At 39.0% G+C, this 16,856-nt stretch overlaps 1 protein-coding gene across 1 annotated transcript; it reads right to left on the bottom strand.

Annotated features, from left to right (window-relative positions):
* Positions 1-1,357: 1,357 nt before the first annotated feature.
* Positions 1,358-16,342, bottom strand: CEP55 (centrosomal protein 55). Its single transcript, XM_064144700.1, has 9 exons — positions 16,000-16,342; positions 15,661-15,850; positions 13,737-14,021; positions 10,235-10,300; positions 9,314-9,455; positions 7,510-7,823; positions 6,589-6,660; positions 5,838-5,963; positions 1,358-4,458 (listed from the first exon to the last, which is right to left on the bottom strand). Exons 2-9 carry the CDS (start codon positions 15,838-15,840, stop codon positions 4,267-4,269), a joined length of 1,377 nt encoding a protein of 458 aa, XP_064000770.1. The 5' UTR covers positions 15,841-15,850; positions 16,000-16,342; the 3' UTR covers positions 1,358-4,266.
* Between the last annotated feature and the right edge of the window lie 514 nt (positions 16,343-16,856).

The following is a 16,856-nucleotide window of genomic DNA, read 5'->3' as shown; positions in this document are numbered from 1 at the left end:
GAAATAATTGTTATTTCTCTATATAGTTTTCTGGACAAAAGGTCCACCTTAGCACATCTTTTGCCTTTTCCCTATCCATAGCACTTGCTCGGTTAGGAAAAATGGAGACATGAGACATGATTACCACTGCTGCTTCTATACCTCTGTTTCTTTTCCAGGAACTGAAGTTGATTTCTTCTATAATTCTTTAGCGTCACTTCTTCCTTCCTAGACATTACTCTTTTATTTACTTCCCTCTATTTTAAAATTTCATGTGTATTAAAGAGTGCTCCAACTCAATTGCTTTCTGTGCAGATGACTTCAAAGAGTGATGGTCCTGCCTTGCTTTTCCCTGGAAGATAGGCCTTGTTCCAGATGGCTGTCCTTGAAAATAACCCAAGCGGACCCCCATAATTACATCCATGTGGCTGTGTTTCTAACATCTGGAGACTTTCACCAGGGCCCTCCCTTACTGCAGGGAATGCCACTTGCTTACTTAATTCTGTCATGTTTCCCAAATTAGAGAAAAGAAAAAAATGAGAAATGCTGCAAGTAGCATATATACTCTATCCTTCTTGTATAATAGAGAGAATTGAGTGTTTTCAAGATACAACTGTAATTACAACTCTGACTGTCATTTTAACAGTTCAATCAGATTACAAGATAGGGAAACTAATATGTTGACTACCAACCTAATATGGAAATTCCTAGAACTCATCTATGGCTACATTTTCATTGCTAGTAAATTCCCACCTATTTCTGCTCTGTTATGGAGTTCGTACAAGAGCAATAGTTCCCCTGGTTTTCTTGAAGATTGCACTACGTAAATTAAGTGTTCTCTACCAGGTGAGCAATGACATCTTGTTATCTCTAAATATTTGTGCTGTTCAGCAGGATTCTTCTACACCATAACTGTCACTGCACCTCACTGCCACTTAAATCCAAGTGGTTTATAGTATAGCTTGCCTAAACATCTGTGGTGCAGTTGTTAGCGTGTGGCAAATAAGTGTGAAAGATGATTACAAAAACCGAGAGTAGGAGAGAAAGCTGCACAAGCAGGTGAATTAGTAGAAGTTGGTCCATTTGATGTAGGAAGAATAACATCTGTCTTGCACTTGTTTTACACAGGAGAGGTGCTTGTGAAATAAATCAGTTGCTATGCAGACTTCAGCTATCTTTCCAGCCACATCACATCCCACAGTGTTCCTTGTATGCAGCAGATCAACTGCTGTGTGAAATACATATAATGCAAGTGAAACCTTCTATTACTCCAGAAACTTTGCTACACCACCACCTTCAACTAGTGAAGACCTCAGAGTTTCAATTCTTTGAAATGGACAAAACTCAGAAAGACTCCTACAATTATAAACATGAAGCATTTGAATAACAGCATTATTTTAAATTACTTTCCATTTTACAAAAATATAAGTATGAGCTCATTAAGCACAGGCCTCTCTTTGCTATAACTAGAGGAGCAGCAGAACTTGTTCATTTGCTTTTAGGATAATAACCAATTCTCAGATTTAGACAGTCTCTTAGCTTCTGAAGAATGAAAGAAAAGCAGTGAGGGGATCTGCATGCTTTATAGAGCCAGAAGTTTTAGAGTTTTAATCATGTGTGAGTGATGATTAAGATTTACAGTTCTGCCTTCAGAATAGGTCTGGTCTAGGTGAGGCACTAAAATGTCATTTTTGTAACTTTTCAACATACAGCAGACCAGTGTTGTATATTATTTATATTGGTACAGGTTTTCTGCACTTAGATCTAATATTTAGCAGATAGGACTATGCACTGCTAAAGCTCAGAAGAGGTGTTAGAACAAACAAAACTTTTGTAAAGGTTATCTCATTATCAAATTTGAACCTTCCTCTACAGTACCAGCTTCTAATGAGAAAGTTTTTTATGCTGATTTAATAAAACCTCAGAACTACAGAAGAGTGCTGACCTGCAGCAGGCAAACATTTCATCTATTATACATAAAAGATCAGATTTTCCTTTTGCAGAAACTGTGCCAAGGATGCAGCTGGGAATATGAGCTGCTTAATGTGTTGTTAAAAGACAAGTAACTTAAAACTTCCAAAAGTACTTTGAGATTCATAGAATTGTTTCAGTTGGAAAACCACATTTAAGATCAACTCATAGCATTAATTATAATCAGAATTTAAAATTAACCAGATCAAAATTATTAGGCTGCAATAAAAAGCAGCCTATCCAGAATTTTTTTAATGTTTAAAGACAAAGATGAAATTAAGACAAATTTCCTCTCATGGTAAAACCTTAAAATTCTGAAGCATAATTTACATTTTACTTGTTCATTCATCTCTTGTCTTTGATCAGAGAATCTGTTGCTGCAGTTGAGCAAATTGTCAAACACAAAGATCAGCCTGAGATACGGTCAGTGAAATTGACAAGTGGATAAATACTGGCTAATGCAATAAATTCTGTAAAGTTAACTCAGATATGAAGGAAAATGTTACAAGCTATTTATCTCTCCAACACTAGATTTCATTGAAAACATCACTTGGTATTTTAAGTTACTGAAAACAACTTGGAAAATACCCTCTTATTCAAGAATAATCATTGGGGAGTAGAGTGAACATTATTCATAGATTTATAGAATGGTTTGGGTTGGAAGGGACCTTAAAGGCCATCTAGTTCCAACTCCTCTGCCATAGACAGGGACACATTTCACTAGGCTAGTTTGCTCAAGGTGTCATCCAACCTGACCTTGCACACTTTCAGGGAGATGGCATCCACGACTGCCCTGGGCAACCTGTTCCAGTGTCCCACCACTCTTACTGTAAAGAATTTCTACTATCTGAATTTACCCTCCTCAAGCTTAAAGCTGTTCCCTCTCATGCTATCATAACAAGCTCTTGTAAAAAATCCTTTCCTGGCTTTCTGGAAAGCCTCATTCAGGTACTGGCAGGCTGCTCTTCCCAGAGCCTTCTTTATGGAATGCAAGCAGTTTTGCAGCAAAGCAAGATGGAAAAAGCTACCAGCTAGCAATTAGAATCAGTATGCCAGGGAAAGATAGAGCTTGGCTATTTCACTGGCCTCAGCACACTGTAAACTTTTTTAAAGCAGCAAATTAATGTTAGCTAATTTATCTTCATAAAATTTCCTCACTTGAGTAATTGAAGAATCGCAGAATGGGGTGAGTTGGAATGGGTTTTAAAGATCACCTAATTTCAATACCTGTACCCTGAGGAGGAACACCTCCTGCTAGACCAGGTTGCTCAGGGCCCTGTTCAGTCCAGCCTGTGGGACTTAACTATTGATGCAAGGAGCAAAATACTAGCAACAGATCCAGATTTACAGCAGGTGCTAGAAGAAAATTCCCTTATGGATTTGCAAATGTATTACAAGAATTTAGTGCTAACTTGTATTCTGTATTAGTACCAAAACACTGTGACACTTAAGTCCACTAGAGCAACTTTGAAAAACTGCACTTTTAAACCAGGACATCTGTCAAATATAACAGATTGAATATCTGATATTTCCCAACTTTAACCTCTAAAATACAGCAGTGCAAACAAGTTTACTTCAGCATAATTCTATATCCAAAGCTCCAAAAAAAGTCTCTGACATTTTTTCCATATGAACTTTGTAATTCTAGGAGTTTGCTTTCCCAAGGGCCTTTTATTTTAAAAATAAGAACTTAAAACTTGGTCAGCATTTTTGTATGAGCTTCAAGTCACCCCTTACTGTGGTTCAAGAAAATAATTCTGACTGATGTTTTCAACATGAACCTTAAGCAGCAATGATCTAACATAATCATCCTGAGTTTTAATGTATTGGAGATGGAGATACATTATGTATGTATATGACACATATATATAGAATATGTACACACACTGTACACCCCCCACATCCCAGATACATAATATATATAATGCACCTATGAGAGGCAGAAATCTTTTGCAGCTGTTACTGTTAGTAAAGGCGTAAGCATAGTCAACAGAATTCACATAAGAATCGAACATGCCAAATGGCAAAATAAATTCTTACACAACAAGTGTGCTTTTACCATTTTAATAGTGCAAAATAAATACTCCTAATCCTATAAATATTTCCATTTGCAACCAGAAATGCAGTAGCTGGAGTTTTTTTGCAAAAATGTCAGGTTAAATATTTGAGAGCAAACAAATCATTTTTGTGGAACTGAAGTACAAGATTAGTAGTCCTTTCCACAACCTTAAGAAAAAAAAAGCTTTGAAAAGAGCTTTTGCCTTTGTAGAAGTACATATTGGCAGTGTGTATGGATATAGTAAGTCCATTTGGAGCTCAAGCTGTACAAAAGTCAATATGTGCCAGTAATTCTCTGTGCTGGCTTGTTGGATACTGCACTTTACATCTGGGACACTCAAGAAAACTTTCATCAAAAAGGCTTGAATGTTTCATGGAAGGACTTCCATCGTACATGGTCAGCTTCTTTTCAAAGGCATCCTGCAGTTCTGCATGTCCATATTCCTGAGGCTGTAGAAAAGGAGAAGCTTTAGTGTCAAGATGAGGCATGTATACACTGTAGGAAAAAATACTGAGGTTTGACAGCACACAAGCCATGTGTGTTCTAGATCTAAGGGGATATTTTTAAAGATGGATAAATGAGTTACAATACTCATGTTATTAACAGGGGGCCTGTCATGCAATTCTAACACCACAGTTTAATTAGACTGCAGATAACTTTTATGTAGACTATATAAGGCAAGTTTCACAACCTCTGATGGGGAATCCTTCCCCAAGCATCTTAGATGTCACTCACATTATCTTTCCTTAATGAAACTATGTCTCAATTCTCTCTATATAGGATGTTACCTTTCTATAAAGCTCTGCTAAAATGGCCTCTTCTGATCCCATGAGTTAATTTTCATGAAGGCTATGCCTTATTGGAAAAGCTGTCCCTTTCACAGGTATTCCTCTAGCTGCTTAGCACAGAGAAATTAAAATCTGTAACTTCCCTGCGCTGCCCCAACTTCTAACCCCAGCAGACAGGTTTTCCAGTGGCCTCCCCTCGCAGCAGCAATGGCAATTCTAGCAAGTGAGGCTCCTCCAGAGGCAACATGAATAAAGAACATGGTATCTTGAGACTCATTTTATTCCCTTCCTCATCTGAGCAAATAATTCCAAGTTGCATAAAATTAAGGAAAGCAGTCTGGCAGTTGCAGAAGAATTCCTATTTGCAACTTGTTAGGAGCTTTTGCATTTATCTTCTCTGTAAAAATAACAGCAGCCTCAGACCAGATCTAATGAGGGACACAGGCAGTTTCCATTCTCAACCTCATTTAAATTCAGGACTGCAGTTTTGTCAATCCTATCCAGCTATCATCTAATCTTACAAGACACAGCAGTTAAAAAAAAAAAAAACAACAACAGTGAAAACATACTTCTGCTCAAGAACAGGACAATCCTGGATACAACAGAGCAAAATAGAGTAAATAGCTTAACACTTTGTGAGAAATTTGGAGCAAAATGCTAAGTCCAGTGCTCAAATCTAGGTGGCTTGCTTTATTTTGTTCACTAGCAGCAGGTCTATGTAGAAGCATGCTGCAGCTTTATCACTGTGCAACAGACAAAACAGACACCACTTTGCCTTACAAAATAATGTTCCCTACTCAGCAACCTGATCTTTCTGGATGTTCTGTAGTGCTAGCTTTCTGTGCATACTCTAGAAAAGAAACAATGCCTAGCTAGATGACATAGGGTTCTGCACTCTGGGGCTATATACAAGATGCAAACACCTACAGTGAGCATCTGATAACATTAAAAGAAGAGTCACTATGCTTGAAGTAAAATCCCAGAGTGAAAAGATGTACAGTCCTTGACTAAATTCACCTGCAAAGTTAATCAGTACATACCATTGGTTCCAGATGGGTTTTCTGCTCCCTGGCCCTGCTCAGTTCCTCATGGGCTTTATTTAAACGATCCTGCAAGTTCTGCCGAACAAGCTTTTCATTCTCGAAGTCTGCAGTGCATATCTGGATCTGGCAACCCCCCCAGAGTGAAAATTAAAGACAGAATTATTAAGAACTGGACAGTGGGGGTGGGGGATGGTGGAAGTTGTTTGGTTTGAGGCTATTTCAGACTGTCTTGCAGTCTGAAACTGAACATGTTACAGAAAAGCACAAGTTCTCATTAAACAACACTAGTTTATACTTCAGGATCTCCTCCTTGTAACAAGATAATCTGTACAGAAACTATGGGTAGCACTGTACACCCCAAGCTTAGTAGAGAAATATCACCATTTTTTCAAAAATATCAAGAAATATGCAAGAAAGTACTTTTAAAAAAACATGAAAAATATGGCAATACATTATTTGTAACATTATCAAGAATATAGTACTAAACTTCAATGAGCAGATTAGTTTTGGGATGCTTCCCATACCTGAACAAGTGATCAGAGAAAAAGTAGCATCAGACTTGATTAGACCCTCTTATCTTTAAAAGATTACAGATTTTCTACAGCAGAGGTGTCAAAGCTTTTAGAAGCATGAAGAAATCAGTCACAGTTGAGTACTCATGTCTAATATTACTTTAATATACTACCCATTCTCAAATTTGAAGTTAGATCATGCATTACACAGATTAAGCACCAGCATCTTAAGGTACCTGTTGTTCCAAAAAAGCTATCCTTGTGTGTTCCTCCTGCTGTTTGAGCAATGATTTACGAAGAAGTTGCACCTGTAAGGCAAAAAAACATTTGTATTGAACAACTTCCATATACAATAGTTAATAGGCTTAACAAATAATGAATCTAAAAAAGGAATAGAAGTGTCTGTTGTGCAACGACCAGACTCAAATATCTCTACTTCCCTGGAGAAAATGCCAAAGATAGATTACTGTATTGAGCAGAGGAACACAGGATGACGATACAGTTTGAAAAACTTATCTAAGTGATCTCCAGGATGCACCCAGGTACATACACACAATACTAAATTTGCACTAATGTGCCATGATGTTAAAAGACAAAACCAAGCAGTGCAACCTTTTTTAATTTTTTCAAAGAAGAAAGCAGGTGTAAGATTCAGAAGGTTTCACAGCTGGCTTCATGACAACAATAACTTAATGTCTTAAGATGAGCAAGATAACATGCTCAACTGGCTGTTGCTTTCTGGTACTCAGGTGTGCCTGCGTAGTTTGTATCCAGTGATATTCCATAGTTAGGACCACATGTTAAAATAGCTTGTATGGGCTTGAATTTTTACCTTTCCTATTCCCATTTATTAACAACCTTGAGGAAGAAACAGATTAGAATAAAATACTCTCTCATCACTCCCTATTTTGTCTCGCAAGACAAGTGAACAAATGTTTCACCAAAATTTGACTTTTGATTCAAACAGAAGAAATATATCTTTAAAATATTGTGTTAAAAACTTTTTTTTTGCAAATTGAAGGAAAAATTGTTTTAATCACAAAGACACATGTAAAGAACAGTTACCAACGCAAGTGAGTGATGGTCCGTTCCGATTATAACATCTCAGCTCTCAAGTGTTCACTAATGATCTTATGCCTCCAAATGCATCCACTTACCTGACACAAAAGATCACCAGACTTCCTTCTTTCTTCTCTGAGCTGGCCTTTAATTGTTTCATTTTCTTGTTTTAATCTCTGCACTTTCTCTTTGATTTTATTTTCGTTTTCTATAGTCTTCACTGCAGCAGCACGTTGCGATTGCAATAAGGCATTTAAACAATTTTTTTCTTCTTGTGTTTCTTCATACTTGTTTTTGTATTCATTGAGGTCAGCTCTCAGCTGGGTTACAGTACATCTTTCAGTCTCCAGATCACTCTTAACAGTTAGTAACAGCTGGTCATAATATTTTTGCTTTTCCTCCTGTAGATGACCTTAATGAATCATAAATTGTTGAGATAGTAATAGAGGGAGGAAAAAAGGTCACTTAAAAATCGGAACACTAAATCCTTGACAGCATTTTAAGACATACTGATATAAATCACGCAACTCAGATTTAACTGTGGCTTGGTGTCAAACAGCTCACAATAATTCTAATGCAGTAAAGTCTCCTTCTGAGTAGCTATGGGAAAACTGCAACTTGTTTTGTGTGTGCTACAGCTATTTCCTTCACCAGCTCTTACAGGAATTTTGCATCCTTTGCCCTGACCATACAAGCTCAATGGCACACAGTTCTTATGTGGCCTCATATATTGAGCTGATGCATGGAAATCAAGCCTCAAAGATACAAGAAGATTCTCATTTTCAGATTTAGACTCCTTAGACAAGGTTCTGGCATTGCTTCTTCCCCAGAGATACCCTGGGGATCTGATGGGCTCTGCTTCACCATCACTGACCAAATCCAGAACATCCATTGTCTTTTGCAGACTATCTTTTCCAAAATGTATGCACTCATTTACTTCTAAATTGCAAATAGAAGGGACTGGAATGTTTTTTGATGAAAAATACCTGCATCTTACTAACAGACTAGTAACTTAAACCAGAGGTAGAAATTTTTTTGCTAGTCGATCCAAGACGACTTTAATAAGTAGGGGGAAAAAAGCAGCAGTCTGTAAAAATTCTGCAGTAATACATAATATACCTAGAAGCTGAACAAGGAATGCAGACATTTAAAGGCTTTGCTGATTTTGGACATACTCTTATTCCAGATGTTGCTGGTTCTATTTAGTTAATTTACCTTGCAGGTCAGTTGCAACATATATGAAATTAATAGTTTGATAATAAGCAGCCAGCTCCTCCCAGTTCTTCTGTTCAATGTGATGATAGTTTTATTCCACATGCTGGTGAAGCACAACTCAAGTCAATCTTGAGGGTGCTCATTAGTGAGGAACTGCATAGCACAGAAGCAAGCTAGATGTGGCCAGATCCATATTGCGAAATGCTGTTTTGGACAAGTGCCAAAACCTATTGCAGGTTTTCTTCCTCTGACAACTGTTCAGGTGAGTAAAGAACATGTCAGTTTTGAGTCATGTTTACAATATTTATTTTGAAAAAAGTAAATTTAAAAGCCCTGATCCACACCTAGGTAGTAAATCCTTTATGCTTCTGTTATGTAGGCTGAAAGTGTACTTTGAAGGATGGGGTATGTACGTATGTTTGTCTCAACACTTTCCACAAACAGAAGTTGCAAATAGAGTGTCAAGGCTGTTAAAAACATCTTTGAAGTAGATAAGAATATCAAGGAACATAGATAGATAACAGGAAGCAAAGAAATTTTACTTCACTTAAGTTTGACCACTAAGAAATCAAAACGTTGAGAAAAAAGTATTGATTTTATTTATTTGTGCTATAATTTGATTTCAGAATGCTTATTCTGCAGATAATTATGTTCTGAGTCATTTGTGAACAAAAAAAAAGTCAATACCTTCTGAACTGAATTCTTTAGATTCTTGTTGGCAAGCTGTATCTGACTTCTGCTCAAGTTCAAAGATCCTTCCAAGCAGTCCCCTGACATATACTTCACGTTGCTGGTCATAGAGTAGCCACTGTTGGTTTTTCTCAAGAGCCTTCATGAAAAGGAAGAGAACAACAAAGCAGCAGCCTCTGGTAACTCCTCAGATTTTTAAAGTATTAGTCTTATTTCTTACAAATGTTAAAAGCTATATGTTAAACAGTTTCAAGATAATCTAGTTAGTTCTATTGCAAACTGTAGTAATCTTCTCTGTACAACAACAACAATCTTCATTTTGAAAGACATCAGGTTTATCAGAAGTTAAAACTGCAGCAATTTTAAATACTGGTTGGCTTACTTATTGGAATGGGAAAGTGAGTTAAAACCAAAGGCTTTCATGAGCTATGCCCAGATTATGAAGAATAAACCTGTTATGTTAAATATACAATAAAATATAGAGGAACAGGTCTTGAAAATAAGGCAAACTAAACCTGTATCACTATAAATTAACATCTGCAAGAATAAGGACATGGATTTGATAACTGATTGACTATTATTGAGGTTGGAAGGCATCTGAGATTGTTTCTAATGCAAGCTCATGCTAGTCCAGGCAGTGTCAAATCTGAGGTCAGGCCAGAGTACTTGGGGATTGTTTTGTCTGCAATCAATTTGTTCTGATGATGCCCTAAGAAAAGTTTTTCAAAGATGATGAAAATATTGTCTCTCTTTTTTTTTTAAATTAGCATCTTGTCACAAAATAATTTTAGATATATTTTAGCAGACCACATACCTTCCGAGGTACCACACTACCCAACACTTTATGTGGCAATAATTTACATTCTTACATCTGTCTTGCTGCATGTAATTTGTACCTGTGTTGTACAGGAAACTTACATCTCTCAGTTGGTTTTCAACTTCATGAAGATTGGTTGCTGATCCAGTGCTGTTTGTTACATCTTCCTGCAGACAAAGAATAAAACTTGTAAGTATTCTCTAAAAGAGATGGCCGAAACACTAAAGCTAGTCCTCTTTCATATCATATGAATAACATAAGAGTATATTTTTAAATGGAAAAGAGATCCACAGGTGTGTTTTTGATTTATTTTTTAAGGAATGTAGAAGTGCCTTATGAGGAGAGGCTGAGGGACCTGGGACTTCTTAGTCTGGAGCAGACTGAGAGGACATTTAATAAATGTTTATAAAAACATCTGAGGGCTGGTCAGGAGAAAGGGTACAGGCTCTTCTCACTTGCTCCCTGTTACAGGACAAGGAGCAATGGGTGCAAGTGGCAGCACAAGAATTTCCACTTCAACACAAGGAGGAACTTGTTTACTGTAAGGGTAACAGAGCACTGGAACAGGCTCCCCAGAGAGGTCGTGGAGACTCCTTCTCCGGAGGTTTCAAGGCCTGTCCAGATGTGTTCCTCTGTGATCTGTGCTAGATTGTGTGGTCCTGCTCTGGCAGGGGGGTTGGACTTGATGATCACCTTGGGTCACTTCCAACCTCTAGTATCCTGTGAAGTGTACAATGTAGAAAATAATTTCATAGATATAAAATAAAAAAGATTAGATCTCCTGCAAGATACAGGACAAACGTTCACATTTAATTTATTACATAAATCTGCAACTCAATTACGTTAAAATATAACTGAAGGTGGATATCATGTCTCTTCTGCTGAATCACTGTCTTGAAGACCTGAAGCTTTAAAAAGCTTTAAAAGCTGAAGATATTTAAGGTATTCTTTAAATACAGGATTAAAAGATGTTTGTTCTGTTCTTGCATCCTCATACTAGTTTCACAGTAAGCCAGACCTGTAGTTGTTGAGGAAAGCTAGAGCTTGACAGCTTCACTGGAATAAAAGGAGGATTATAAACATCTTGGAAACAATGCCAACATGTTTAGAACCGTAAGGGCATACTGACTGATTTTCTTAGACCTGATCCACAGTAGAGTGCTTAAAGTATGAGTTGGAGAGCTCTTCAAACTAAACAATAGAGAGCAGATAAGCAGTTGTACTTCATAGCTGGACATGTTTATTCACTGCTTGATAGAAATACTGTTTTAAATTGTGCAAATACAAAAGTCAGAGAACTTTAAGGTGACAGTTTAGATTACTACCCAAATCCAAGCTACATTTTCCCAAAGTTTTCCTGTGATTTTTGGGACAGGACAAACCTTTAAAAAAAAGCAAAAAAACCCACAACTTTGAATCTAATTATTAAACCTTAGCACTTCCTAATAAAACTAGGATTTTGAGATACTACACTTACATGGTTTCCTATTTCTATGACCATTAGAACTCTGCCTCAGAAAACTCTCAAAATTGTGTCATACAACTGTTACTTTAGAGTATAGCTGCTGCTCATATGCCACCTAGCAGTTTGAAACAGCATTGCTAGACTTGTTTTCAGGTTTCTCAAAACAGTCAAAATAGTAGTAACATTTTGTTGTCTGCCGTGAATAAATCAATTAAAAAGAAAATCTGGTTTTAAATTAGAAGTTATTTGGGTGGTTCCCCGACAAAAAAATCTCTAGCAATGTTCAAAGTCTCTTGAAATTCAAAATAAAAACATTGAGTTTTAAGTTCCCATGATACTGCATTATTAGAAGTGATGTACATATGTATTATAATTGAAAATTAGTAGACATTAATTATAATATTTGAATAACAGCATTTCTAGAAATTACTCGAATTCTATGTAAAGCATGGAGAAGCAGCACCATCTGCAGGTAAAAAGCTGAACAAAGATTTAGAGGCACCTACTTTAGGCATCAACTTCCCTGTACCCATTATTGAAACTCTGCTGCATTTTTCATGGAACGTTAGAACAGGCAGAGGTGAATAAACAACTGTAGAAAATTAAGTGCATTTGTAAAGCCTACCAAATACCTGGCATCATACCTATTAACCAGAGAGAAATTGATCTGTTCTGGCTGTACACAAACTCAAGAAGGACATAATATCTACTTAAGCAAGGGTGGATCATTACATGTGGCATCATGACTCACAGCACTGTGGTGGAAAGTCCAAATTATATCTAGAATACATATTCATCACATGCCCTAAACACCTGCCTGAATATCAACCTTGGCCCCCCTTCCTGCTTCTTCTTCCCTGGTGGAAGATGCAGCAAAGCAGACAGAAGCCTTAGCGCCTCTCAGTCTGTCGCAGACATCATAATTGGCCTTGTTTTGTGATAGACACAGGTCACGGATCCTAGGCACGTGCATCTTTTTTGGAGAAATAATTCAGGGCTGGTTCTAGGGGTGTTTTCATCTGTTGCTGTTGGTCAAAGACTCTCGTCAAAATGCTTAAAACCTAGCCAATTTGCTTGTTTGCTGCTGCTGCTTTTGTTTTGCTCGCTACCCGTTTGCCTTATGTGCCTCCGTGTGCCACACTTTGCATCGTGCCTAACTGGGGACTTGCCTACGACCGGCAGCCCTGACCCTGTCTGATCGAGCCTAGAGACTGAAAACGGCTTGCCCTCAGGATGGGATACAGCTGCCGAGTTGAGCTCAGCCGAGCCGGAGTATAGATAACAACATGGCCTAGGGACAAGTTGTGACACCAGGACTTTCCGGCCCGCTGCTCCAGCCCGAGGGCCGACTCATTGCTATACACAGCACTCGATCGGACTGCTCCAGCCCGCAAACCTGGATCCTGCTTTGCCCAAGTGGCTGACCACTCCCACGACTTCCTGGGACTTAAATGCAGCAAAACCACATCACACCATTACCACGTGCAAGTCCACCACATGGCTGTGACTATATTTTCCCCCATTTATGCTTTTGGATCGCAAATATTGAGACTCTTAACCAGTAAACTAACTCTCTTTGCTCAAGTTTGTGAAAGTTTATGCTTAATCTTTAAGCAGCAGTTTGTATATAACTCTCCAGTTATAAATATTTTCTAAAAATAAAACCTTTACTAAATCATTTAAATTTAATCTGACAGCATATACTCTGCAACAGAAGTTTTACCAACCACATAATAGAATCCCTCTCTGTTAATTGTAAATAAGTTTGGGGAAATTGTCTTTATATAAACTATTTAATAATTTTTATATCGGCCTCATTACAAAATTCACTCCTAACCCAAATTCAAATCCCTCCTTAACAACCATGTGAACTTGAAAAAGGGAACCTTGCTGTACTGCATTACAGAGTTCCATTCCTTTCCCAGCTATGTTACCTGAAATGGTGCTCCCTGACTGTTCTGCATTTAGCATTCAATCTAGATTCCATCTTTCTTCATACCAGAGTTTTCAGCATGCAACACAACTTGTAAGATTTTATAACAGATGTTGGTGCTTAGTGGGCACAAATTCCAAGTCTAGCTCAACTGTAAACAGATTAGATTTGGATTTTGCAATTACAGTGTTTGTTCAATGCTTACCTGGGATGCCTGAGAAGTACTAACTCTATTTTCAAGCTCAACACATTTTCTAGTAACAGTGGATATATTACATTTTAACCTGTTGATTTCTTCTGACAGAGAATGAAGTAACTGTTCTCTTCTTTGTGCTTCCTTTGTTTTTTCTTCTAGTTGACTTTGTAATAAGGAGATTTCACTACTGTTGTTTTTGGAGCTAAGCTTGTCTTTCAGGTTTTGGATTTCTTTGTCCTTCTCTCCAAGAAGATGGATGTATTTTTCTTTTTCTTTTTCAAGGGCAAGTATTTTCTAAATGAAAGAGAATTAATATGCAACACAAAGGAGTAAGTGCTGGTCTGTGCAACTTGTAAACTAGGAGGTTTACATGTTTGCAAAGATACTTTGAAAGGTGCTTTTAGGCTTTCATTTGCTGAAAGCATTACTTTTTACTCAAAACTGTCAAGACCACAGTGATCATCATAATATTTCAGTAATCATCTGAAATATTTCAAGCAACACTGAAACAAGCGAAATAGATAAAACAAGAGAAGAGTGCAAAAGAACCAAATTTCACAGACTTGGTAGGCACTCAGTTTTGTATACAAATACAGATCACTGCAGTCCATAAAGCTTTAAAACACAAGCAATACATGACCACTAAATTATTTCCAGTGAAGAGCTGGCAATACATTTCTTAGGAAGCAGCAGAGTCTTCTTGCAAATTAAATTATAATAATTGAAGTTACAAGAAAGCATTCATGAACCAAATCCCATTTCCCAAATTATCTAACTTTCTAGTTTCAAAATATGCTTTAGTAGGTATTTTCAAAAGACACTCTTTTCAGTAGGCCTCCAACACAGGTATTTATTACGTAGCTTTAGCACTTCATTTGTGGTACCCCAGGGCTCTACATAAACTCCTATTGTGATAGCATTTCACTTTCCATGAGAAGGGTCGATGTTGAAATCCAATGTTTGCATCAAGTCACCAGAAGATGGCAGAGAGAGTAAAATAAACTGAATTTTAGACTGCCTAATTTAGGGAATAGTTGACAGCCACACTAGAATTAGAATATCAACACCAAGACATACCTAAACATGCCTGTGATTTTCCACCTGTAAACTAAGAGCCGGACACTGAGCAAGCAGCAAATTCCAACAGAGACCACAAATACACTACAGAATTCAGCTGCACCACAACATTACATGAACAGCCTAGCCATAGCTGGTACTTAGATTAGTACTTCTTAGCTGACATAGCATAGACACATGAAAGGCCTTACTTTCAAAAGAAGTACCTTAGAAATACTAGCATCACTTGAAAGAGTTCATTTAAAGTTTCCAAGTCCTTCTGGGAACCCTGACATTATATAACTTAGTTACAGACTAAGTCTTGACCTTTTTTCTCTGCAACCACAAGTTGCCTTAAATGGACTACAAGGCATGGAAATTGCAGTGTTTTCTGCTCTTTGGTTGTAATGAGAGAATAACATAGTGAACTGATTACAGTTTTCTTTACCTATACCTGAGTGGGAGCTTGAGAATACAGTTCAAGAAAACACTCAGCACTTTCTGGCATGCTCTTCAGCAGCTGTTTGCAAACGTCATGTTCTTTGCAGTAAGTGCTCAAAATAATTCTCTGGAACCAACTGTTGCAAACAGCTGGACATAGGAGGCCAGGTCTTAATGGATTAATTGGTACCTCTGGCCTCAAGTCTTTGTATTTAACAGCTTTGTCAGATTATTGCAATGTTAACATTTCAGTCATTGTGGGAAAATATTTGAGAACAAACCCATCAAACTAAAACAGCAGTGGTATCAGAGTACACTAAATTTTAAGAGGAAAGACTGGCATCTTGCTTAGGAATTCAGACGTATTCAGGCTCACGCCAACCGCGCACAGTTAGGGCATCGCAAACATTAGCTCAAGCACGACTATCCGCCTCACCTCCAGTAGCCCCCTCCTTTCCGGATCAGTCATTTTGCTTTTCCGTTTAACGACTTCCTCCATTGATTTTCTCAGGGCAGCATTCTCCTGCTTATACTTCTCGGAGTCGCTCTCCTGTCTGGAGCTACTCGACTTTAAGCCCCACTTACCAATTAAATCTTTGGCGGTCTTCGAATTCATCTTCAAGCGCCTATAACAAATAAACGCCGCATTACAGAACAGCAATCCCTTCTACCCGGCAGGACAAGATTTGTAACGCAGTTTTAGTGAAGCCCGTGCAGCGTGGACCCTCCCGCAGGCGCCTCCCGGGCCGGTTTGCGTGGGACAGACTGCGAGTACCTGGCTCAGACGAGGCAGGGGCATTTACCCGGCCGCAGCTGCTCCGGGCGGCTCCAGCCCTGCCCCACTTCCCGGAGTTTGAATCCCGCGCGGCTCCAGCGCCGTCACTTCCGCCTGGGCGCCTCACGGTCGCCGCGACGCTACGGCCTCTGCAGTGGGCCAGAAGAGGCAGAGCCCGGAGGACGCTTGCGCGCAGGCTCTGGCAGAGCGGGCTGGGCGGGCAGGAGTGCCAGGCGTGGGTGGCCGTTACGGTGGGAGCGGCGCTGACGCGTGCTCCGCGGAATGCCTGAGCCGAGGTTTCCCATTGGCTGGCGTGAGCAGCTGCTAGACCTGGCTGACTTAGTCCCAAGAGGCCTTTCTTATCCTCATTTCGGCTTTTTCCTCCATTACACGTGCCGGTGCCTGACAGCCTGCAGGGCAGGGCTGCCCCAGCCTGGCCTAGGGCAGCTGGGCACCTGTGAGTGGCCTGGGGCGGCGTTTGCTTCCCCTTTACGAGGTGATAATTTATTTTCCCTTTAAGGCGACTTCAGTTTCTTTGTTTAAAAGCAGCTGTAGAAGGAGGGGTGGTGGGTGTCAAGCTTTTAACTGCGTCCCAGCAAATGGCTCTCCTCACCCTGCACGAGTGTTCGCTCGCTGCTGGGCAGGAAGGGCAGTGGCTGCCAGGTGCTTGGGGCCGCGCACCTGTGGCTCTGGCCGTGCACCAGCTGAGGAGCTCTGGCCGTGTCGTCTGGATCTTCTCAGCACTGTGCTCGTGTGTCTTTACTGTCTTCCTGTGCAGAATGCTGGCGTTAGATGACCTTTCCTCCCCACAAATCCCTTTCCAGAGCAGAGAATTCTTTTTACTTACAATGTAAGTT

Source organism: Pogoniulus pusillus, chromosome 6 (assembly GCF_015220805.1).
Source record: "Pogoniulus pusillus isolate bPogPus1 chromosome 6, bPogPus1.pri, whole genome shotgun sequence".
NCBI classification, from domain to species: Eukaryota; Metazoa; Chordata; class Aves; order Piciformes; family Lybiidae; genus Pogoniulus; species Pogoniulus pusillus.
Note: the sequence above shows the minus strand (reverse complement) of the source record. Positions and strands in the feature narration are given on the sequence as shown.

Bases quoted from the DNA above. Each gene is read 5' to 3' on its own strand.
- CEP55 (XM_064144700.1), bottom strand. From the start codon at position 15,840: ATGAATTCGAAGACCGCCAAAGATTTAATTGGTAAGTGGGGCTTAAAG. The intron at 7,824-9,313 runs GTATTGACTTTT...TGATTCATTAAG, and splicing joins TAAAGAATTCAGTTCAGAAG to GTCATCTACAGGAGGAAAAG. The intron at 4,459-5,837 runs GTATGTACTGAT...CCTTTTCTACAG, and splicing joins AAACCCATCTGGAACCAATG to CCTCAGGAATATGGACATGC.